General features: G+C 40.8%; 1 protein-coding gene across 5 annotated transcripts in view; it reads left to right on the top strand.

The window, feature by feature from the left end:
• Nucleotides 1-23,334, top strand: part of HYCC1 (hyccin PI4KA lipid kinase complex subunit 1) — a 37,799-nt gene that overhangs the window by 12,077 nt on the left and 2,388 nt on the right. For 3 of the 5 annotated variants that reach the window (XM_054161176.1, XM_054161178.1, XM_054161177.1), the window contains exons 2-10: nucleotides 4,516-4,595; nucleotides 5,438-5,539; nucleotides 10,400-10,579; nucleotides 11,287-11,367; nucleotides 12,180-12,295; nucleotides 12,654-12,749; nucleotides 13,725-13,841; nucleotides 14,572-14,659; nucleotides 16,148-16,307. In XM_054161176.1, the coding sequence (XP_054017151.1) occupies nucleotides 4,545-4,595; nucleotides 5,438-5,539; nucleotides 10,400-10,579; nucleotides 11,287-11,367; nucleotides 12,180-12,295; nucleotides 12,654-12,749; nucleotides 13,725-13,841; nucleotides 14,572-14,659; nucleotides 16,148-16,307 (991 nt within the window). In that variant the 5' untranslated portion in view covers nucleotides 4,516-4,544. Of the gene's footprint in view, nucleotides 1-4,515; nucleotides 4,596-5,437; nucleotides 5,540-10,399; nucleotides 10,580-11,286; nucleotides 11,368-12,179; nucleotides 12,296-12,653; nucleotides 12,750-13,724; nucleotides 13,842-14,571; nucleotides 14,660-16,147; nucleotides 16,308-22,188; nucleotides 22,484-23,334 lie in introns of all 5 variants that reach the window. The other 2 variants (XM_054161180.1, XM_054161179.1) reach the window with 2 other exon arrangements.

The raw sequence follows: 23,334 nt of genomic DNA, 5'->3' as shown, positions 1-23,334 counted from the left end.
GAATATTTGGTACTGAGTCTTTTGAGCAGCGCTGTGTTATGTATCTGAAAAGAGCATGTGACTGTTTCAGCCTGAGCACAGTGAGGGGATGTTTCCCAAACTTGCACTAAGAAACCAGCAAGAAGTCAGACCTGTTCTTTGTCAGAGTGGTTTTTAGAGTCCACAGCAGCATTGGTTTCTTGTCTCAAGAGACTTTGAATGATTTGCTAGCGCTTACTGCATCTACATATTCACTATGTCACTAGAATGTTATGCATGAACATCAGGAGAGTACATTGGCAATTTATTCAAGAATACAACTGCCTTCAGTTTACCAAGGATTTGTCTCTGAAACAGGCTGGGAGAGAAGGGGTTTGACAATGTGAATTTTAAGTGTAAACTATAGGCTTTAAGTAATCTTGAAATATGATGTACAGCTGGTTTAATTTTTTTAAATCCTATTTATACCACTTCAAAGGGCAAGAGAACCCAAATCTTGTTTTCATACACTTAAGTCTCTGCTTCTCTATACAAGCCAGTTTAGCATATGAGATTAATGTGTACCAAGGACTCAGTCTCTTATGGGTGTGGTACCTCCTAACAGAATGCTCTTAAGTTTACTTTGTTCCTCTTCTGGGATGAGTTGACAGATTTGGCTGAAGGTTCTGCTCCATTTTCCCCTGAGGCTTAAAGAAAAAAATCTTAGCAAATAGTACAACTTCTAAGCAGATACTTTTCAGATTGGGTAAGGATGCTGTATGTGCTTTCCCTTCTATTCCAGCAATTCCCAGAGGATGGGACTTGAGCAGTTTTTGGCTCTTGGTTTTGTTTTTTCCAACTCTATGACTTCCACTGGCAAATTCCTAATACTGTGGTTCCAGAAGGTCAGTTCTGCAGAACTGGAATTCATTCTCCATCCAATCCCAGCCTCCTTGTGCGTAATCCACATTTAATTTACACACGTGTACTCTGGATAAATTCTACAGAAGCTGGGTAGCTTTAAAGGATTGAAAAGCCCCATGTTACCAGAATTTCCTTTTAAAGAACAACCTGTGCACATGTTGTCTGTGATTCCATTCAGAACTATGATTTGTTATTATTGTATTGAATGCTTGAGTGACAGGTGTGAAAAGCTGAAACCATTTAAGCAGATGAATCCATTGGTAATTTTGCCAGAGAATACGTTTTAATTCATCTTGGCACCTTCAGCACTAGCTCATAGCAACTTTTTTCTTCCACCTCTATTAAAAATGTTAAGTTTGGTAAGTTCCTGATCCATTTGTGCAGAAATGGACAAAGGAGTGGTCTTTGTAGAAGTCTCTTCCAAACAGGACTCAGTGGTGTCAGATAAACTTGCTTGGTGTCTTCTTCCCGTTGTACTACTCATCTTGAAACAAAGCAAAAATTGGTATCTCCCATGTAAGGAGAGTTACATCACAGTATTAGAACAGAGCAGGATCAATTTACAGCTCTCAGGCTGCTTATTTCTTGGGAACAGATCCAGTCTTACCTCAAGTTATGTCAAAATGGATTGCAGGCTTTGACTGGAATGTTAAGTTAAACTTGCTCTCTTCTTGTTGATAGTAGAGCTCAAGTTGCATATGTCCTAGGGTTCCAGTGTCAGAGATAGGATGGGTTGTATGGCTTTGTGCATAAACCATAACACATGCCTACTTTAAACAGATGTTCTACAAGGAAAGCTCAGTTGGTAATTATTCTTTAGAATATGTCATGTTTCTTGCTGCTAATCTAAGCTGAGGGCCTTGTTGAAAACACTCCAGAGTGCTTTTAACTCGCAAGGCATGAGCACACAGATTAATTTGCCATGTGTGAACTGGGCTGCAGTAGCTATGTGTAATTTTATCATGTGGCAAATGTGAAGTAATATGATAGGACCAGCAGTGAAAGTGTCACCTAAAGTTGCTTTACTTCATTTATGATATAGGCTAAGAATATATGTGTCTAATAAAAGTTCAACAGAGATGTATCTCAGTACATTAGAGGTTGGAAGGGACCTCAAGAGATCATTGAGTCCAACCCTGCTGCCAAAGCAGGGTCAGTTAGGGTACTCCACATAGGAATGCATCCAGGTGGGTTTTGAAAGTCTCCAGAGAAGGAAATTCCACAACCTCTCTGGGCAGCCTGTTCCAGTGCCCTATCACTCTCACTGTAAAGAAGTTTCTTGTCATGCTGAGGTGAAATCTTCTGTGTTCAAGCTTGTACCTGTTGTTCCTTGTCTTATTGTTGCACACCACCAAAAAGAGCCTGGCCGCCTCCACTTGACACACATGCCTCAGATATTTATAGACATTGATGAGATTCCCCTCTCAGTGTTCTCTTCTCAAGACTAAATAGCCCCAGGGATCTCAGTCTCTCTTCACAGGGGAGATGCTCAAGTCCCCTAATCATCCTTGTGGCGCTCTGTTGGATTCTCTTCAGCAGGTCTCTCTCTCTTGAACTGGGGAGCCCAACACTGGATGCAGTAACTGGTGAAACCTGACTCTTACTGAGATCCCCATCAATACTTTTTTGAATATTTGAGATGCCTCCTTCTTTCCTGAAACTGTCTTCCACGAGGAAATCCAATTGACTCGGGCTCATAACCTCTTGGAGTGAGGAGCATAGGGACATTCAAAAGTGTCTTGTCAGTTTTAGTCAAAGTACTGTTTGATTTGTGAGGACAAAGGCAATTTGGTTTTAAAGATATTCTCAAACTCCAGGTAAAAAAGTTCAGTGCTTGCTGTATTCCTTGAATTTTCACTACAGTTTTGATATTTATAGAGTACATTCTCAACATAATTTTGCAGCTCTTTCTGAAGTAGCATGTATTCACTTTATCCACTTTGTTGCTGTAGTTCTGTAGTGGCTGGGGCATCTAATGCTTACAGTGGCCTATATCTTGCAGTTGAATCCACTCAAAGAGAGCTGTAATTAAAGCATGGGTTTTTTTTAATCCTTTAGGGCTTATTTTTTTTCTGTAAAAGCTTAACAGATGCTATAAATTAGGCCTTACTTTGGCCTACTTTGTGTTGAAAATTCTTTTTTAGAGTTGCTTTCTATGGGCTGCAGAAAACATTGCTAGCTGATTTTTTTTTTTTTAATCCTTCCCTTAAGACTGTCTTGGATGTACCAGCTCCTAGAGTACACCACTGCAGTCCAACTTACCTGCTATTTAACTAGCACAGAATGTGACAGTCCTCAGCAGAACAGCAGGTTGTCTGCTTGTTTTGATAGCTCACACCCCCCTGGTGTGTGGAATGGAGGCTTTTTCCAATCTAAGGAGACATCAGTGTAACAGATAATCTTTATCTCCAGGGGAAATAATTACAAAGTTAGGCATCTTACTTGTGACACTCAAATGTGTATTGTCGTGGATGGGCATGTCCTTTTGCTGTGCATTTCTCCTCACAACCACACCCCATGTATTGAAAGCTTTTGGTCACTTTCTCTTTAAGTAAAGCTGTACTTGAGTATTTATACTTCCCCTTGCTTTGGAGGGTTATAGTGAGCTCTCACTATTATCCTATCTGGCTCTTCTCCCATTAGGCTTCTTAAGATTCTCTGGATATGTTCCATTGCAGTCTGGATTACAGAACAAAATATTTGTGTTATACAAGGCAATTCTTCCTTTCCCCTCTTTTCCTTGTCATGCATCAACAAGCTGATACTGGGTGTCAGTACTTCATAACTGATTTTAAACTGACAAAGCAAAACGTGATGGGATGTCTCACATGACTGAGCATTTTGCCAAGTAACTGTTGTATTTTGTCTTCAGATGAGCATTTAATTCTGTTTGAAATCCATGGTCACAATTTGGATAGCTAACATGTACTGTTGAATGGTTTACCTGGGCCTAGGGTCTCTCCCACAGCATGCTCATGTAATAGTTTAGTATCTTGATGGTATGTTGCTCTTTTGTTCAAAATCAGCCACTCCAAAGGACAGTTGTTTTTCTTTTCTCAAAGGGCAAGAAAAACAATCTTCCAAAGCCACTCAGCATCTTCTGTGTTCAAGTCTTACTTAAAGATTGTGCAGGCTGTTGCATGGAGGGTCCATCTTAGGCTGCATGCTGAGGCAGCAGGCTTCTTGTCTGCAGTTGCCATGGTAGGGGAGGATTGAAAGGTTTTCCATTAGTCTTTATTGACCTTTTCCAAGTTAGGAATAGCAGTTGACTAGGAAAAACTGAGAGAGTCATATCTCTTCAGTAAATCTGTACAGTTTTCTCTCAAGTTCTGTAAGCTGAAAAATAAATTGAAATGAAGAATGTAATATTTTCTGTTTTCAAAATGCCATTTCTGCAAATTTTTGATTATTGAGCTGCCCACACAGTTCATATTTGGAATTTACTAAGCTGCTGAATGTGAAGACTCCCATGCTTATACTCCCAGCAGCTTCTGTAAATGAAGTAGACTAAAAATTCAAACTAATGCCAGCATGTGGAATGTGAACAAGTGAAAACATAGTAAGATTTAAAAAAATATTCACAGGGACTTAACCTTTCCATCATTCACAAACTGTGTTTGCTTACACTTTCAGGCTGAAGGTTTTAGAACAGATGTTGGAAGATGTTAGCTGTGGATACTGGGATTGTGGAGGAGTGGTTATCGGAGTTCAAGGTAATATAATCTCAGATATCTACCTAGTAGTGTCTGAATCGGTGCTCCAGCAGCACCCAAGAGTGCTTTGATTGTTGCTTAAGGTGAAGAAGAGTAACAACCTTGGGTTTTGCTGAGATAATATCATATATGCACATAGCTGCTTCCCCCTGCCCCGTCCTCTTTGGGGTTACATACTTCCTGATACAGAGCAGTGAAAATGTGTGTAACAGATGAATGGTCTGGTTGATTTGAGAACAGACTAGACTTAAGACTGCTGCTAGTCTGCTTAGATGTACTAGGAATGTATTTTCCCATCTGTATAACGGAGTGTGGTCTCCTTTGAAGGACTGCAGATAAGTACTGTAAGAGCTGGGAACAGTAAATTTAAATGTATGGCTTGTAAAGAGCTGTTAAAAAGAGAGGATTTTTACTGTCTTTAGTACTGGCAGAAAGTCTTTGTAGTGTTAGAGAAGTGCTGCTCGGATAAACTGGAATTTGTGTTCTTTCAGAGCGATACTTTATCCTGTAATGATGTTCACTAGCTGTGTACATCGAATCTTTAGAAAACTTACTGAAGCATGCAACTCTTGGGTTTTTTATCTTTTCCCCATCCTCATTATCTTTTATATGAAACTGTCTGCAAAATGATAAAATACATTGTGTCTTCTAGCAATTTGGTTGTCCTGAGAACACAAGTGATTTCTACAGGAAGGATATTTTGGTGAAACAAACTTTAGTTTATAGTAAACTCTGATAAATAGCAACTTGTAATTGAGTGTTATTCTTGAAGCAGTTGTATTTCAGTGATTAAAAACTAGTGGGTTTTTTTTGTTGTTGTTGTTACAATATTTTCATTTCAGACGCTGCCAGAATCCTCCATATCCAGCTATGCCACAAGCTTGAAAGACAAGAATGCTTTGATTTCATCTCTTTACAAAGTAATTCAGGACCCACACAGTGAAGTGAGTATTTTTGATCTCTCCCACAAAATGACAACAGGAACAGAATACAGCAAGACCTTGTGTGCTACTTAACTATGTCTGAATAACAGAACCGCACTAAGAGCCTCAGTCAAAATGTTTGTTGTTGATGAAACGTTCCCATGGCAGTAATTCATGAACGTGTAGATCACGCCTGTGGGCTTCAGGATTTGGGTATAGAATTCAGCAATTTGTTAAGGAATGGAAAAGATGTTTGACAGAATTCTTTCTGTACTTCAGTATGACTTGAATGTGAAGCTATAGCTATCAGAAGCATGTCTGTTACAACCCAAAAGAACAATGTTAGATAGGTTTGCAGTTCTTTTAAGTTGCTGCTTAGGTTTTAGGTCTTGTGTTACTGTTTTCAATGTATACATTAATATGGGATAATGTACCTTTGCTGAAATGATGGAGAGGGGGGAAACAAAACATTTGGAGGGAATTGGACAGGTTTGCTCTCTACCTGTTTGAAGAACGGCTCCATACCCCATGACTGCACTTGTTTTCAAGTGTCCCAGTGAATTCAGAATGTGCCAAGCTAGTTTTAGTTGTGTCTTGTTAACTGTTTTGTCTCATGTGCTACCATCCAGCAAACCTCTGTGCATTATTTCAAAATAGCTGTAAGTCCTCCATTCCTTTCCTGAAAAGAACCTGTCCAAAATTGGAGATGATGGCAGTAATGGTCAGAGGTCAAAGTGCTTTAAATATATATATATATATATATATACATTTTTAGTGAGAATACTGGTAAAGAAACTCCCAGATTGTCCAGCAAAAGAGAAGTGTAATTTTACTTTGCTGCTCAGAAAGGCATTCTGAGTCATTCCCAACTACTGAGTCAAGCCTGTCTGGGCTTCAGAATTTGTGTCAACATGTAAATTAATCTGATGAGTCTCCCTGCTGATAACCAAAATGATACTGTTGTGTGTTCTTTAATTTCTTACTTCTTAACGGCTTCACTAGGTTTCTTGGGGATCCTAGCAGAGGCTGGTCAATGCCCTGCAAATTGTGCTCAAAAAAGGTTTGGAATGATTCAATGGCAAGGGATCAAAGATTTTCTTGTTAAGGAGATTTTTTTGAGTCAAAAGAGAGAGCCAGTGGTGACATGGAGTGTTGTGCTGCCTTGGGAGAACAGCTTTGACATCTTTATTCGGGCTATTTTCTGAGTATCTTTCACCTTATGGAAGGGAGGGCTACTTGGAGCTTTCCACAAGCAATTCTTTCAGCTTGTTGTTTTTGTTTGGTTGGGTTGGGTTATTTTGAGATCTATTTAGTTGTGTTGTGCAATGACAACTTGCTTTGCAGTCTGTCCTTTGTCTCATTTGTGTAATGCAAAGGGGAAGGATTAATGCATGAACACTACAAATACTGCTGAGATTAAAAGCAGACAAACAAGTCCATCTGTATCCCTTTTGAATTTATGTACTTCTAATAATTATCTGTACCTTGAAATTGTGATTAGTCTTGTTTTGGGGGATGGATGTATTCCTGTATTTGAAAAGTAGCCATGTATTTGTACCTGTGACTGCATTTTCCTGCTGGTTCACACTTGGTTTTCATGTTTTATTTTGGTTTTATTTGTTTGCTTTTCCAAAACTATTTATAATTGATTTGTGTGATCAATGAAGTACTACTACTTTGCTGTAGCAAAGAAAGACTCTCAAGTTACTTTTGAGGTTCCTGGGCCACTGATAAGAGTAGGCCACTGGTACTCAACACGAGGAGACTCTTCTCTAGATGTAAAGATTGGAAGAACTTTTAATTAACTCCGGAGTCCCAACAGTAAAAATCAAAAATTAAAACATTTCTGAGGTTTGTTTCTTCAGAAGTTCAAGGTTTTTTGCTTTCTACCAAAACAACTGTAGCTGTCCTTTTAGATAGCAGCCGTGCAGGCATTCGCATTAGGAAAGTGTTTGGAGTCTCTTAATACATTTGGATGAAGCTTAAAAGGAAGAGAGATGAAATTGGACAGTCTTCTGTTCCAACATTTTTTTACTTTTTTCCATTGCAATGTCTTTTGGAGCTGTTCTGGTGTAAACCAGCCACAATCATTAGTGTGCTTTGATATTAGGTTGCAGCATGTGGTGGCATTTTGAGGAAGAAAATCCGGTTTTGTACTGATTATGCATCCCAATGTGCTGATGGAAAGCTGTCTCAGGGGAGATAACAACGTGATCCTGGATACCTGTTGTAGCTGTTTGTGTGCCTTTTAAAGTTCAAGCACATCACTGTGCACTGCTGCTTCATGAAAGGGAGCATCCAAATTGTAATTTGAAGCTGGAAAGCACTTGTGCTGGCAAACTTTTCTAGAAGTGTCTTTGATTTTTTGCTCTCAAAACTTGTTGACTGGTTTGGCTTGGCATGATTCTTTAGCCTTTGATGTAGATTTTCCAGAGATGGTATTTCCAAGGAGAAGAGAGATCTGCCAGAAGCTAAAAGTTCCTGATCAGATTGCCCCAATCTGTTCTCTTTTTATAAAGAACCAAAACCTGCTAAGATCATTCTAAGATCCTTTGCACTCGGAAGTAACTTTGGGTGGTAAGAAACGTTGACTCAACTCTTTGTAGTTGATAGAAGCAGCTTAGAAAGACAAGCAGGTTTGTGGTTCTGTTTTTTTCCCTAGTACGATGTTCTGGTGATATTGCCTCCTGTGCTGCAATATAAAGGAAGGAACATAGAGAAGAATGGATTTCTCACCATTTTTTTCTATGGAGCAATCATTCAAAACAGAAGGTGTGATCTAGACAGGCAGCAGGAGAACTGAGTGTTGCAATTAAAATAAAATGTGATCTGCATATTGCTACCAGTACAGCACAGGTCGATACTCCAGGTTCAAGGATTTTCAGAGAGGTGTTGTGTAAGTCATACTTTGCTGTCTGAACTCAAGTGCAGTGGCAGTTCTAATGATGATGGCATTTTGTCTCAGTGCACTCTGTAAAATACTCTGAAATGCATGGCTGGCTTGAATGTCATCATTTTCATGTTGAAGCTTTGGAGGTTTTGTTCAGGAATACATAGAATTATCATAGAATAGCTTAGGTTGGAAGTGACCTCAGGGATCAGCTACTCCAACCTTCCTGCCTTGGGCAGGGTTGCCTCTCAACTAGACTCGGCTGCTCAAGGCCTCATCCAACTGGCCTTGAACACCCCCACAGGGGAAGCATCCACAACCTCCCTGGGCAGCCTGTTCCAGAGACTCACCACCCTTGTACTGAAGAACTTCTTCCTAAGGTTCAGTCTGAACCTACTCTGTCTCTCAGCTTGAAACCATTCCCTCTTGTCCTATTGCTAGACATTCTTATGAAGAGTCCCTCTCCAGCCTTCCTGTAGGATTAGGTACTGGAAGGCAGCTAGCTATAAGGTCCCCCAGGAGACTTCTCTCCAGTGAAGGTCTGTTACTAGTCTGAACATTTCTGGTTTTGAAATGAATTTGGAGTCTCTTTCTGTGAGTCTCCTGTGAACTGGTAAGTTGTAAGGTTAGAAACCAAGTAGCAAAAATAGTCCTTTAGTTATGTTACCTTAGGATCCTGTTTTTCAGGGATTTGCAGTTGAAGAATGGCACACTTTATGTAACGTTTTGTTTTTATATACTAGCTGGAGCTGAGAAGATGAATACTAAATAGCTGGAACCTCAGATTTAGTTTTGTGAAGTTTGATAAATGCATCATCTTTCTAGATTATTTTGTTAAAGGAGAGCAGTTTCTTGCATGATAAAGCACTCCTCTACTCTTACTTAGAAATAAAGTATTTAGAACATTTAATGAAAAATCCTCTTTTTCCCTTTCCTATGCCACTTCCCCCTGCCCTCCCCTCCAAAAGATCTTTTACAGTTCCAAACTGTGAAGTTCTGTATTGGGTGACAGAAAGCACATTTTAGCAACTGCTTTGGAGTTTCTGCTTGAGAGTTCAGTGTCCAGTTCAGCTGGTGTTGAAAGTGCCTACTGGTTTTGACTCTGTTTTTCATTTGGGTTAGGATATTTCCTATCAAGGTGGCAAAATAAAAATACAGCTTACTTGCATGATGGTTTAACACTGTTTTGTCCTGTAGCAAACTTGATGGTAGCACAAGAGTGCCCATTAAATCCTGACACACAGGGCAAGCTGGTTGCTTAATTATTTTGAAGCCTTTTTAAAACTTGTAGCTTAATACATTACTTGCAGCTCAGTGTAATACTTTCAGTTACATTAGCTAAATGAATTTGATTGCATAATTACTCTTTAGGCTTCCCATTTCTGTCTCAAACTCGGAAACGTCAGTGTGTTTGTGGAAGATTTTAATGAGTAGAAAAGTGAACTAATTCTGCTGTATACTGAATTATTGTAATACTTTGAATTTGAATCTTATGCAGCTCTCTTTACACGGTGAGTAAAAGCTTCTATCAAATTGTCTGCACACTCTTGGAGCTCTAGAATAGCAAGAGGAGGAAGTTCTTCACCATGAGAGTGGCAAAGCCCTGGAATGGGTTGTCCAGGGAGGTGGTTGGGGCACCGTCCCTGGAGGTGTTTAAGAGCAAGCTGGATGAGGCTCTGGCCAGCCTGATCTAGTGTGGGGTGTCCCTGCCCATGGCAGGGGGGTTGGAACTAGATGGTCCTTGTGGTCCCTTCCAACCCTGACTGATACTATGATACTACTAAGACCTTTTGTGCAGATACTGTTCCTGTGTATTAGAGATGTTGAGAGCATGGTGATGAGGTATGATGACAGTAAGTAGTTGTATAGGCAGTTACTTCATCAGCTACTCCCTAACAGCTAAAATACAACATTTGTTTCAGTTTTCTCCACACAAAAGTTGCCATTTCCTGTAGTATTTAATTCCTTCACAATTGTCACTTACATTTCAGCTCCTGGAGCCAGTTTGCCATCAGCTTTTTGAGTTCTATCGCAGTGGGGAGAAGCAATTGCTACGATTTACCCTGCAGTTTCTGCCGGAGTTGATGTGGTGCTACCTTGCTGTCTCAGCCAGCAGAGATTTGCAGAGCAGTGGATGCATAGAGGCTCTTCTCCTAGGAGTTTACAACTTGGTTTGTATTCACAAATCTTAATTGCTCAGGCCTAAAAATATTAGTGTGCTTTTTGGGGGATGCTATAGAGTATGTTACTGGGAAACAATTAACAATTTTGTTTCAGAGTGGAAGTGAAGTGATTGAGTAGCTCAATTTTGAGTCTTCCAATTAGTGTCCTTGTCAGAAATCTGCAAAATGAACTTCTAGTCTTTTATTCTGGTGAATATTTTCTCTGCTGTTTTTGTGGTTCCTGGAAAGTGTTAACATAAGAATGTCTGAAGAACCCACAAAAGTCCTTATTGGTATTTTTTTGTTGTTACTTGATTCTTGGTATGGTGATGAAACTTCCATTCTGTTGGGAGACGCTGAAGTCTGCCAGCATACTGCTGTGGACCACCACAGGAGGAAGGTAGCTTGTCTAAAGCTTTGCATCATCCGGGCCTGTATCAGGAATAGTGTGGCCAGCAGGAGTAGGGAGGTCATTCTGCCCCTGTACTCAGCACTGGTTAGGCCACACCTTGAGTCCTGTTTTCAGAAACAAAGCAATGCGCCGTGATGGAGAACAAATTCAGAGATCATTTTTAAGTTTGATGGGTTACAGAATCCATAACTGCCATGATAATTTCTTAGCTGTCTTTTTATCTATTTATCTCCACCCAGCATTTAAATTGACTCTGTGGGTTTCATAGTACAGTGTAACTGTCAGTGTCTTCTGTCTTCTTCAGGAAATAGTTGACGAAGAGGGACACAGTAAAGTGCTGAGTTTCACAATTCCATCTTTGTCCAAACCTTCAGTCTATCATGAAGTAAGTGCTACGAAGTTGTTACTGATCAAGAAAGGCAGCATGCTTTGGGGGCCCTTTGCTCTTTGTTAGGAGTAAAAGTGAAAAGAAGTTTTGAAGTGCTGCATGGTGATGTAGGAACATAACTGCTTGAAAGAGCCACAAAGATGATTAAAGGAGTGGAACATCTGCCTTATGAGGAAAGGCTGAAGGAGCTGGGTTTCTAGCTTGGAGAGGAGGAGATTGAGACGTGAACTCATTAATGTTTATAAATATATGTAGGGTGAGTGTCAGGATGATGAAGCCAGGCTCTTGTTGATGTCCAATGATAGGACAAGGGGTAATGGGTGCTAGCTGAAGCATAGGTGGTTCTATGTGAATGGAAGGAAGAACTTTGACAGAGCCTGGGAGCAGGCTCTCCAGAGAGGTTGTGCAGTCTCCTTCACTGGAGACATTCAAAACCTGCCTGGATGCATTCCTATGTGACCTGCTGTAGGTCATCCTGCTCTTGCAGGGGGGTTGGACTGGATGATCTTTCCATTTCCCTTCCAACCCCTGTCTGGTCTTAGCAGCCTCTTCAAAGCTGAGTAGTCATAACTTTGTTAATCCATGCACTAACTATGGATTTGGGTGTTTGTTTTTTCCTTCTCTATTCTAAAGCCATATGTCTTACGTAGAGTAAAATAAATTCTCAAATCTGAGACAGCTGGTTGTCAGAGAACCTTCAGCACATTGAAAATTTATGTACAAGTATGCTGATCATTGTCTGTTTTCACTTGCATTGGTGGTAGCAAGACTTCAGGTGGACTTCTTTTGAATGCTTGTTTTTCCTTTAGCCTTCCAGCATTGGCTCCATGGCTCTCACTGAAGGAGCTTTATCGCAGCATGGTTTGTCCAGAGTCGTGTACAGTGGACCACATCCTCAGAGGGAGATGCTGACAGCACAGAACAGGTGAAATGCTCTGATAGGATTCTGCTTGAGAATCACTAATGGATCTTAACTTTTGGTAATTTTTACTGTATATGCTGAAGGCAGGTAGGTGCACACTGCATTTTGTGGTGCTTTGGTAGTTTTTAAAGATGAGTGAGTGTAGATGCAGAAAGACTGGCAGTGCTCATTACTACATGAAGAGGAAAAGATTACAGAACAAAACTGCTCACTTGTCAGTTTTCTTGAACCAGAACACCAGGTCTGTTCAAATAACTCTTGCAAATTTCTGCATAAACTTGTTGCTCCTTTTTGTTTGTTTGTTTGTTTTCCTCAAAAATAAAACTGGTAATGCAATTCTAATGTTTTTTTTAAACCCCAGGTTTGAAGTGCTGACTTTCCTTCTGCTCTGTTACAACGCTGCCTTAACCTACATGCCTGCGGTTTCTCTTCAGTCCTTGTGTCAGATTTGTTCAAGGTAATTTCTGTAGGTTGAGGACAATCAATGGCATTTTCAACTTGAAATGCAATCAGTTTGAACTAAAAAAAAAAACCCACACAACCAAAAAAACCCTTCATGTTCCCATAAGGTGTGTTGGGTGGGAGGTGTTTAAGTGAAATCACAGTATTGCCAAGGTTGGAAGAGAGCTCGAGGATCATCGAGTCCAACTGTCACCACAAACCTCATGACTAGACCATGGCACCAAGTGCCACGTCCAATCTCCTCTTGAAATCAAAGCATTTATAGCTGAATTCTTTGCTTTTAAAGTATTTCTTCTGTAACTTTGGACAGAGATCTCAAAACAGGGAAGCAATGATTTGGCATATATGCAGTGCTGTTGAGTGGAGAAGTGAGATCCAGGGTACTTGATTTTTTAATCAAAGTAGTTGGTTAGGTGTGTTAACTAAATGAAATTGGAAGTGTCTTCTAAAAATCTTGGTAAATTTTGCATTTGCAAATATATTTGGATCTTGTGCAAGTCGAAACCTTCTTGAAACTATAGTGGATGTTGAAACTAAAGACACATCCATTCTTTCAACTCTCTGTCTGTCTTCATATGAGAGGTTCTCCAGCACTCTTAATAGTTGTCAAGCTGCTTTATTTCCTTCAATATCATGAACTTGTTTTGTTATTTGATTATTTTTTGTTGTTGTTGTCTGTTCTGCAGCAAGTGTGTGGCTTCAGAAAGGCTTTTACTGGCAGTTTTCTTTCATGTTGCAACTGTAGCATAAATATACCAGGAGTGTCTGGGACGTCTCTGTCTTGAAGGATTTGAACTGCCGGTAGAGGGCACAACCTGCTTCCACAAGGAGATAGTCTTTGCTTCAGCACAGGAGTGTTGATGGATACCCTGCTGTGGGGGCTGTTGTGGTTAAGCTGCATGCTAACCACCCAGCTTTGTGAAAGGTGGTTCTGCATTACTTGCTAATGCCAAATGCATCATTTCTTTAGGATTTGTGTCTGTGGATATCCCCGCCAACAAGTGAGAAAGTACAAGGGAGTTAACAGCAGGATTCCAGTGTCATCTGAATTCATGGTACAAATGCTAACAGGGATTTATTATGCCTTGTAAGTTCTGATTGTTGTTGTTGTTGTTGTTTTTAATGTGCATCCAAACCAAAAAATGTCAGCTTAATGTCTACACTCATTTAGGGATGCTGTCTTTAAAGCATTTTATCTTCTAACAGACAAATAGCATGTTTGGCAATAAGGCCATCAGGAAGAAGACATAGCTTTCCAAACAACCAAACTACCTCTTGCTGGGGAAAGAGGGCTAGAGCAGCACTTGCTAGGTATGACTGCTGATGTGAAAAAACCCTTTTGGAAAAAGAGCCCAGCCCCTTTTCAGTTGTCTGCTGTCTGTATTTTTGCATGCTTAGTTTTGATATCAAAATTAAGTCTAGTTAAGGAATAAAGGTCTTATTTTTGACTCTGAAATGCTGGTGTCATCTACCCTTTGATACTCACGTTGATGTGTGAAGCTTTAAGTGTAATGAATAGAGACCAGTAGCACAGGGGTACTCAAAAGGTGGAGTAATATTAAAGCAGCCCTGCTAAAATGTCAGACTATTTCATGGCTAGCTAATCAATAACCAGTTATATCACTTCTGAACTCCTCAGGGTGGCCAATGAAAGCTGTGTCCTACTTCAGAACAAATTCTCTAAACAGCAGCCTTGCCAGTAATGAAGACAGGTAGTTTAGCTCCTCTAAACTGAGATCTCAAGGAACACTTAAGTCTGTGCCCAAGAAGGTTAATTTGTTGTTATAGATAACTTATTTATATATTTACCTTTGTAGTTATAATGGAGAATGGGATCTGGCTCGTAAAGCTATGGATGACATTTTGTATAGAGCACAGCTGGAGCTATATCCAGAACCTCTGCTGGTAGGTACTGCATTTCAACATTTTTAAAGTAGAATTTTTAGTCTAGGAAATCCTTCCTGTGAACACACATGATGCAGCGTCACACCAGGAACCTAAAGCCCATGAGGTCTTATGTGGCTCTGCACATGTGAATAGCTGGATGTGTAAGTATGTGCAGAAAGGTACAGGTATTTTCAGTATACTTAGGTAGTTTGTTATCTTCCCTAGGGAATAAACTACTTTCAGTAGAAAGATGGAGAGCAGTGACCAGTGGTGTCCCTCAGGGATCCATACTGGGACCTGTGCTGTTTAATATCTTTATCAATGCTGTAGACAGTGGGTTGAGTGCACCATCAGCAAGTTTGCAGGTGACACCAAGCTGAGTGGTGCTGTGGAGAGACCTAAGGGACAGGATGGCATCCAGAGGGACCTGGAGAGGTGGGCCCAGGTGAAACTCATGAGGTACAACAAGAGCAAGTGCAGGGTTCTGCACCTGGGCCAGAACAATTCTTGCTATTGATACAGACTGGGGGATGAGGTGATAGAAAGCAGCCCTGTGGAAAAGGACTTGGGGGTGCTGATGGATGAGAAGCTGGGCATGACCAGGCAGTGTGAGCTTGCAGCCCAGAAGGCCAATGGCATCCTGGGCTGCACTGAAAGAAGCATGGCCAGCAGGCCCAGAGAGGTGATTCTGCCACTTTGCTCTGCTGAGACCTCACCTGGAGTACTGCATCCAGGTCTGGAGCTCTCAATACAAGAAGGGCATGGACCTGATGGAGCAAGTCCAGAGGAGGGCCATGAAAATGATCAGGGGGTTGGAGCACCTCTGTTATAAGGACAAGCTGAGGGAGCTGAGGTTGTCCAGCCTGGAGAAGGCTCTGGGGACACCTAATAATGATCTTCTGGTACCTGAAGAGGGCCTACAAGAAGGATGGAGAGAGACTGTTTAAGAAGGCCTGTGGTGATAGGACAAGGGGCAATGGTTTCAAACTAAAGAAGAGCAGATTTAGTTTGAATGTTAGGAACAAGTTCTTTACCATGAGAGTAGTGGAACCCTGGAACAGGTTGCCCAGAGAGATGGTTGGGACCCCATCTCTGGAGATGTTCAGGGTGAGGCTCCACAGGGCTCTGGGCAGCCTGATCTAGTTGAAGATGTCCCTGCATACTGCAGAGGGGGTTGGACTACACGGCCTTTGGAGGTCCCTTCCAACCCAGACTATTCTGTGATTCTAAGTCTTGAAAGTTTAGGTGGTAGTGCAGAAGCACTCTGAAGTAATAGCCACAACTCTAAGCAAGAAACTTAGTTTTAAAAAAAATGGCAAGTGTTAGTTCTGGGAGGTGATTGCAACCAGCATTCTTTATAACCTCTGCAGAAAGCTAGGGTGCTTTTTGACCTTCCACTGAAATTGTACATAGTGTTCTCCTTGGAGTAACAAAAATCCCCTGGCAGGATTCTTCTGAAATTTTGATCTTCGTGCTTAGAACCTAACTACACTTTTTCTGTTGTAGGTTGCTAATGCAATAAAAGCTTCACTGCCTCAGGGTGCCATGAAATCTAGCAAAGAAGGTACAAGGTGCATTCAGGTTGAAATTACACCCACTTCATCCAGAATATCAAGAAATGCTGTGACTAGCATGTCTATCCGAGGGCACAGATGGAAAAGGCATGGTAAGAAACACGCATTTAGCAGTGAATTCTCAACTTATGCACATGTCAAAATTGATATTGAGGGTCTTGGTATCGCACATCTTCACTGCCAGTAAGCAAACAACAGTCTGGAGTTCATTTTCTTGACCAGTGAAGGGAGTCTCAGTGCAGTTCAGATGAGGTATCTTTTTGATTTCCATAATCATAGTCATGGAATGGTTTAGAAGAGACTTTAAAGATAATCTAGTTACAATCCCCCTCCTGTGGGCAGGGACTCCTTCCACTAAACCAGGTTGTGGCCTTGAACACTTCCAGGGAGAGGACAGCCATAGCTTCTCTAGGCAGCCTGTCCCAGTGCCTCACCAGCTTGACAGTGAGGAACTTCTTCGTTGCGTCTAGTCTAAATCTACACTCAGCTTAAAACTTTCACCCCTTGGACTTTCACTGCACTCCTGTGTAAAAAGTCCTCCTTCAGCTGTCTGATATGCTCCCATTAGGTACTGGAAGGCTGTAGTAAGGTCTCCGAGGAGCTTCCTCTTCCTCAGGCTGAACACCACCAATTCTCTCAGCCTGTTGAAAGAGTTTAACAAAAAACAACCAAGAAAACACCACACAAACCCTCTTTTGTTACAAGGGAGCTGTGCAAAGTTACTGATTCCTTAAAGAGAATGATGTTCCTGTTTTCTTCTGAAAAGTAGTTTATAGTACCTGAAGCAAAGCAAGCTCTTAACAACTTTATCACAAACCCTTATCTGTCTTTAATTTCCTAAATAAAATTTGGATTTAAGGGTAGAGAAATGACTGTGCTTTGGTTTGTGGCTTAACCCCAGCTGGTAAGTAAGAACCACACAGTCACTCACTTCCTAATGGTGGGATAGGGGAGAGGATTGGATAAGTAAAAGTACAAGAAAACCTCTGGGTTGAGATAAAACAGTTTCATAGGTAAGGCAAAAGCTGCCCATGCCAGGAATTAATTCACTACTCCCCATGGGGCAGGCAGGCTTGGGGCTTCATTGTGTGTAAGAGTTATTTGGGAAGACTAACACCATGACTCTGAATGTCCTCCTTTCCTCCTCCTTCCCACAGCTTTATGTGCTAAGCAAGATATCAAATGGTATGGAATATCCTTGTGGTTAGTTGGGGCCAGCTGTCCTGGCTGTGTCCCTTCCCAGCTTGTGTATCTCTGCCTACTGGCTAGAGGGGCAGTGTGAGAAGCAGAAAAGGTCTTGGCTCTCTGTAAGCAAAATAATTAAGCCCCCCTGTGCTATCGACACTGTTTTCAGTACAAATCCAGAGCATAGCCCCTATAAAGAAAATTAACTCTATCTCAGCCAAACCCAGCACATTTGGACAAATTAATATATAAAGACTTCCATAAAGCAGAACACAGATCTGGGCTGAGAGGTAATAAAAATGGTGCTGAATCCAGTGCAAAAGGAGAAACATTTTATTCCATTTCTTCTATTGCCTTCAGATCAGGAAAGAGCCACTGGACCAGCAAGGAAAACTGGCAATGACTTGCTCTGCTGGACTTACAGTCCTGATGACAGGCTAAGCCAGTGACTGTAGATGAGGATGCTCTTTCAATAGGTTCAATAAAGATTGTGAAGCAGTGTTGTGAAGATGTCTGTATGATGTGTACTGTTTGAGCTTTTGTAGTATGTGGACAGTTCGGTTAGAAAAACATTGCCACTTTACTTGTCACAAAGGACCAAGAGGTAATTCAGGTGAGTATGGAGAAAATTATTTATCAATATGCTAGTAGAAGATGGTTTTAAAATAAAAATAGACCTTTCTGAGCTGTCACAGTACACATTGGTGGTAGCAGTACTAACAGTAAGCTGCTAGAGGGGCACGAGGGGCAGAAAAAAAGGTAAAATAACCAAGCTGCTTTTCCATTGGTAGAAAACTGATTACAATTGTCAGATAAAGGTGAGGAGCAAATTATTGGTGTCTTTAACCTGAGTGAGGTCCAGTCACATGTCATTGCTGGACTTGGGGATGCAAGTGCAGCAGTTTTCAATCACTAGCTATTTGTGTCAAAGTAATTACTGACAGTTACATTTCCAGCTAAGATGTCTGGGCTTTATGTGTTAAAACAAAAAAATCTGTTTACTGTAAAAGTTTTTCAGATATTAGATCTTGCTGGGCTTTGCTAGGACTCTAGTTTAAGCTTTCAAAAAAGGTCAGTCTAACATTTAATCTTCTTGTGATACTCAACCCTCTGACTTGTCCATTAGAGCTGTTACTTAGAGTTTTAAAAATCAGATTACAGTTGTGTATTTGGACCTGTAAGGTACTTTATAGACACTAAAGGTGAAGGTTATTTGCAAAATGCACCCATCTAGGCATAAATGGATAGTATTTATAGAGTCAGTTGATACTAGGTACCACTTATAAGCACATTATTTAGTGCTATTGAATTGGACTGCCTATAAATCACGTAGCTTAAAAAAGAGAAGCATTAGCTCCTCTATCTAGCATTAATTTTGTGTGTGTAGTGTTCATGTTATAAAAACAAGCCTGAAGTGGCATCTCCATTTCCACTCACAAGTAGAGGAAAACCCCAAAAACCCATAGTGTGTGTAAGGGACATAAACACCTAAAGGAATGGTTATCTGTAGAAGTTAGGGAAAAAATTAAACCCTAACAATGCTTTCCTCACTAATCTAAAGTCTGCCCTTCAAAAGGGTTACTGGGGAAAAACTCCTGCCTGTAGAGGTGGTGCATGGAAGAGAAACGGAGTAGATTGAGTAAGAGCTAGGCAGATGTTGGCAAGTATCACAGTAACAAAGATGTCAACTAGAGAAGCATGACAGAGTATATTTCTTTTCCCCATTGCAGAAACTGACTTTAGTGTAGTACAGAAGGTTTGAAATGCTAACATTGTTGTGCAGGAAATGCAGCTGGAGCTTGTGGTTAAAATGGAATTACAATTCCAAGGGGCAGTTTGCCTGTGCAATCTGAGGTAAATGATGTGGGCAGCCATAATTACAAGGCAGGAGATGATTGAAATGTACCTTGAATTAATTCTTAGCTGCTAGTAATTATGGAAGTATATTTATCAAGGTTGGTGGCACTACTCAAAGCAGTCAGAAATGTGACTTCAAATGTATTTTCCTTCATCTGCAATGGGCATATTTGTATTAACTTTGAAACTGATATTATTACTCAGTTTTGCCTCTACACTATTTAGCAGTGTCCCTTGTTTTCTCCTTTGCTGCTTTGACCTATGCTCTGAGTATTAATACCTTTTTCAAAGGGTAGATCCTGAAAGCTGACAGTCTTGAAGCAGTATTATCTTTACTACAAAGCTGAAGGTTTGTTTCAGGTGTTCTTAAAAGCTCTTGAAGACAATGGTGTCCACCTCTGCCAGAATAACCTTCTATCTCTGAACAGCCCAGGGCTGTAGCCCACATGACCTGGAAGTACACTCTACCTGCACAAGAGCCCTCAGTGCTGGGACAGGGGAAGGAGAGGATCTTCTACAGCTAAAAAACTTTAGAGCTGCTGCTGTGAAAAGTCACCTCAGCATAAATTCCTGGTTTTCGACTTCATACTGTCAGTTAAACATCTGTACTGCCAACTTCTGTCATGTGCAGTAGCAAACTGGCAGTGTGGTCTGGGTGGTACATAATTTCGGGTCTGAAAGAGTTGAGTTATGGGTAAAAAACACATGGATTCAGTTGAGCTTTATTCCAAGTTGTGCATTTTTGGTCTTGGGGAGGTGTGGCTGGAAAGCTGTCTGGGAGTTCTAATTGACAAGCAGCTGAATGTGAACAAGCAGTGTGGCCAAGAAAGCCAATGGCATCCTGGCTTGGGTTAGAAATGCTGTGTGCAGCAGGAGTAGGGAGGTGATTGTCCCCTTGTACTCAGCTCTGGTGAGGCCACACCTTGAGTATTGTGTCCAGTTTTGGGCACCTCAATGCAAGAGAGAGATGTGGACGTGCTGGAGCCAGTGCAGATGAGGCAACAAAGCTGGGGAAGGGCCTGGACAATAAATCTTATGAGGAGCAACTGAAGGAGCTGGGGCTGTTCAGTTGGAAAAAAGAGGTGGCTGAGGGTAGACCTCATCACTCTCTACAACTACCTGAAAGGATGTTGTGGAGAGGCTGGTGCTGGTCTTTTCTCACAATTAGTGATAGAACAAGAGGGAATGGCCTCAAGCTGCAGTGGGGTAGGTTTAGACTGGACACTGGGGAAAAATTTTTTCAGGGAAAGAGTGGTCAGGCATTGAATGTGCTGCCCGGGGGGGTGGTTGAGTCCCCAAGCCTGGATGTTCAAACGTTTGGATGTGGTGCTTGGGGATATGGTTTAGTGGTGAAATTGGACTTGGTGATCCTGAGGGTCTTTTCCAACCTGCATGTTTCTCTGATTCTGTGATGCTCAAGATTGTAGCCATAGTGTTTGCATATAGTTTACCTATATAACAGGTAGAATACAGAACTGTATAGCCAATAGTGCAGTCCTTGCTGCTCTTTGCTTGTGTTTCCATGGTGTACATCTTCATGCACCATGTGCTGTGACTGTCTGTAACTGATGGCTTCTCTTGGTTTGTTTTTGCTTCTTCAGGTCATCTAAATGCAGTTTTGTGGTTGTAGAGCTAGTGCTGATAAAGCAATTCTGAATACTTTTGAAAAGGCCTTCAGAAGCTGAGAATGTGGAGCTGAGATGTTGCCAGGATTGTATTTGTTACTTGCATATGCTTGGAATTTCTGTGAAGTTCCAAGTACCATTTTTATTTTCACTAATTTTCCTTTCAGGAGTTCATCCCTCTCAAACTTGTCTTTCTCTAATGTAGATGGGAATCTTTTGAGTTGGGATTAGTTTTACCAGGACCTTGTAGGAACTGTTGCATTCCAAGCACTAAATTTCATTACTAAATCTCTTGTGCTTGCACACTATCATTATTCTCACACTCTGAAGTAGCAGTAGAGTTTTCTGTTTGCTTGGGGATTTCTGGCTACATCTGCAGGAATCTTTGGCTGTTGATAACTTACCCAAATGAAAAGTAGTAATCTTAGAACCTAGCTGGATTGGGTTTTGCCTTATGTTTTTTTTTCCCTTTTTCCCTAGTGCTGCAGGAGGTTGTGGTGCTTTCCCTCCCCCCAGCTTAATCCCTATTTTCTCTACTTAGTAACTTGACAATTTAGTGACTTGTGTGACGCAGATAAGTTTACTGCAAACTAATTTAGTTGTAAGCTCATGTAAGAAGCTTAAAAAGCCTGAGGAGATCAACATTTATGTAACAGTAGGTGGCAAAAACTGCAGTAAACCTCAACAGGCTTTATCTGAAGAAATTGATTTTAGTAATGGGAGAATTTCCTACTTGTAAATATCTTTCTGCTTGGAAATAGTTGGTTTTTTTGAGATGAAAATGGCAAATAGAAGTCAAAGTGTGCTTGAGTTGGCTTAATTGTTTCACTTAGTTTTCAGGCTGAGCACTGTGGAGCATCATGACATTGCATGTGTAGAAGTTGTGATCTTACATGATGAAGTTCAACTGCCATTTCATTGTGAAAATGAGCTTCGCTTTAGCATGGTGAATATAGCCATATGTATGGAGAAGGCAGTCATCAAGTTACAGAGAGTCTTTTGATTTCTGATAAGCTCCAAATGTTTATTTCATGATACTCAGAAATTTCCCTGTTGAGAGATCACACACAAGGCATCCCAATCTGTGGGTGCAGGTCAATAATTGAAGATAGAAGCCTGTAATTTAGAAATAAAGTAAAATTCCATAGTTGCTAATGCTGCTAATTAACAAGAGGTTAATATGTGAACATCTGCATTAATTTGTAATGCTTTTAGTCATCTGTATCTATTGGCTTTTGTTTCATGTTTTGTTTCAGACATGTTTTTTTTGTTTGTTTTTTTTCCCCTTATCCATCTTTAATTCTAGAACAACCAGAGAATGGTAATGATGCTACTGACATGGGCAACTTTATCATACCTGAGATTAGTGTCACAAGTGTGGCTGGAGAGAGGACCGGGAATGGGGAAAAGAGCAGAGCACTAGCAGAGAATGATGTACAGCATTTACAGGCAGTACAGGAAACAGCTGCAGATCCTAGAACTGACAGCAAAGGCATGCCAGAAATCAGGAGGCAAAAATCTGTAAGAAAAATGATGGAGGATGGAATAAACTCATCTGGCAGAGTGCAGTTTTAGCAGAGCACTTGTAGCTGCACTCTAAGGTACCACTGTTGATTGAAAGGGTCACTGCTGCATGTTTGGAGAATTAAAGTATGCAGTTAATTTGCATGTGTAATAACTCAAATGCATGTGTTGCACACAGCTGCGTCTGTGCCACAGACAAGGGTGACAATGCAAGTAGATTGATTTAATTTGGAGAGAAAACACTGTGAGACTCAACAAACCTTTGAGCTTATTAACCATAATTGCTTGGTATACAAAGTCCAGTGATCAATGGTATGAAGAATCCATCCAAATGGATTTGAAAAGTATCTTGCTGTGAAGCTCAGATATCCCAAATTCCACCTTCCACGGGATACTGGAGATGTCATGTTATGCTTGAGTTTCCAGCACATACCACCAAAGCTGTGATGCAGAAGGTGACCTTTCAGTCCTAAAGCATTCTTGGGTTGCTAAACCTGCAGGTGCCATATTGGGTGTCCTGGGGCATTGATCACACACCTTTATAATTAACAAGCTTTGCAAAAATCATGTGTCAGAGCACTTGCTCAGAATAAGATTTACACTTCTTGTGTTCTGTGTGGTATCTTCTAACCTGTAAGTTTCTAATCTCCTGCATGAATTAACAAAACTGCATTTAAAAACATCCATTTCTTTGTTTCAAAATCACTTCAAATGAGATTGTGGGCATGCTTTTTGATCTGGTTAATGCAGCATTATTTGCTGTGACTTCATACTCCTAATCAACCTTAATTCCAAAATGTAATGGAATAGGTAAGTGTTTTGTCTTCTGTTCTCTCTTCTGTTGCTGTATGGCTTCATGCTTGTAAATATCAAAAATCTAGCAGTACATAAAATCAGTAAGTGTGAGAAAGTCAATTGCTGATTCTTT

Source organism: Dryobates pubescens, chromosome 4 (genome assembly GCF_014839835.1).
Source record: "Dryobates pubescens isolate bDryPub1 chromosome 4, bDryPub1.pri, whole genome shotgun sequence".
Taxonomy (NCBI): Eukaryota; Metazoa; Chordata; class Aves; order Piciformes; family Picidae; genus Dryobates; species Dryobates pubescens.
The sequence above is the reverse complement of the archived record's forward strand: the minus strand, read 5'-3'. Positions and strand labels throughout refer to the sequence as shown.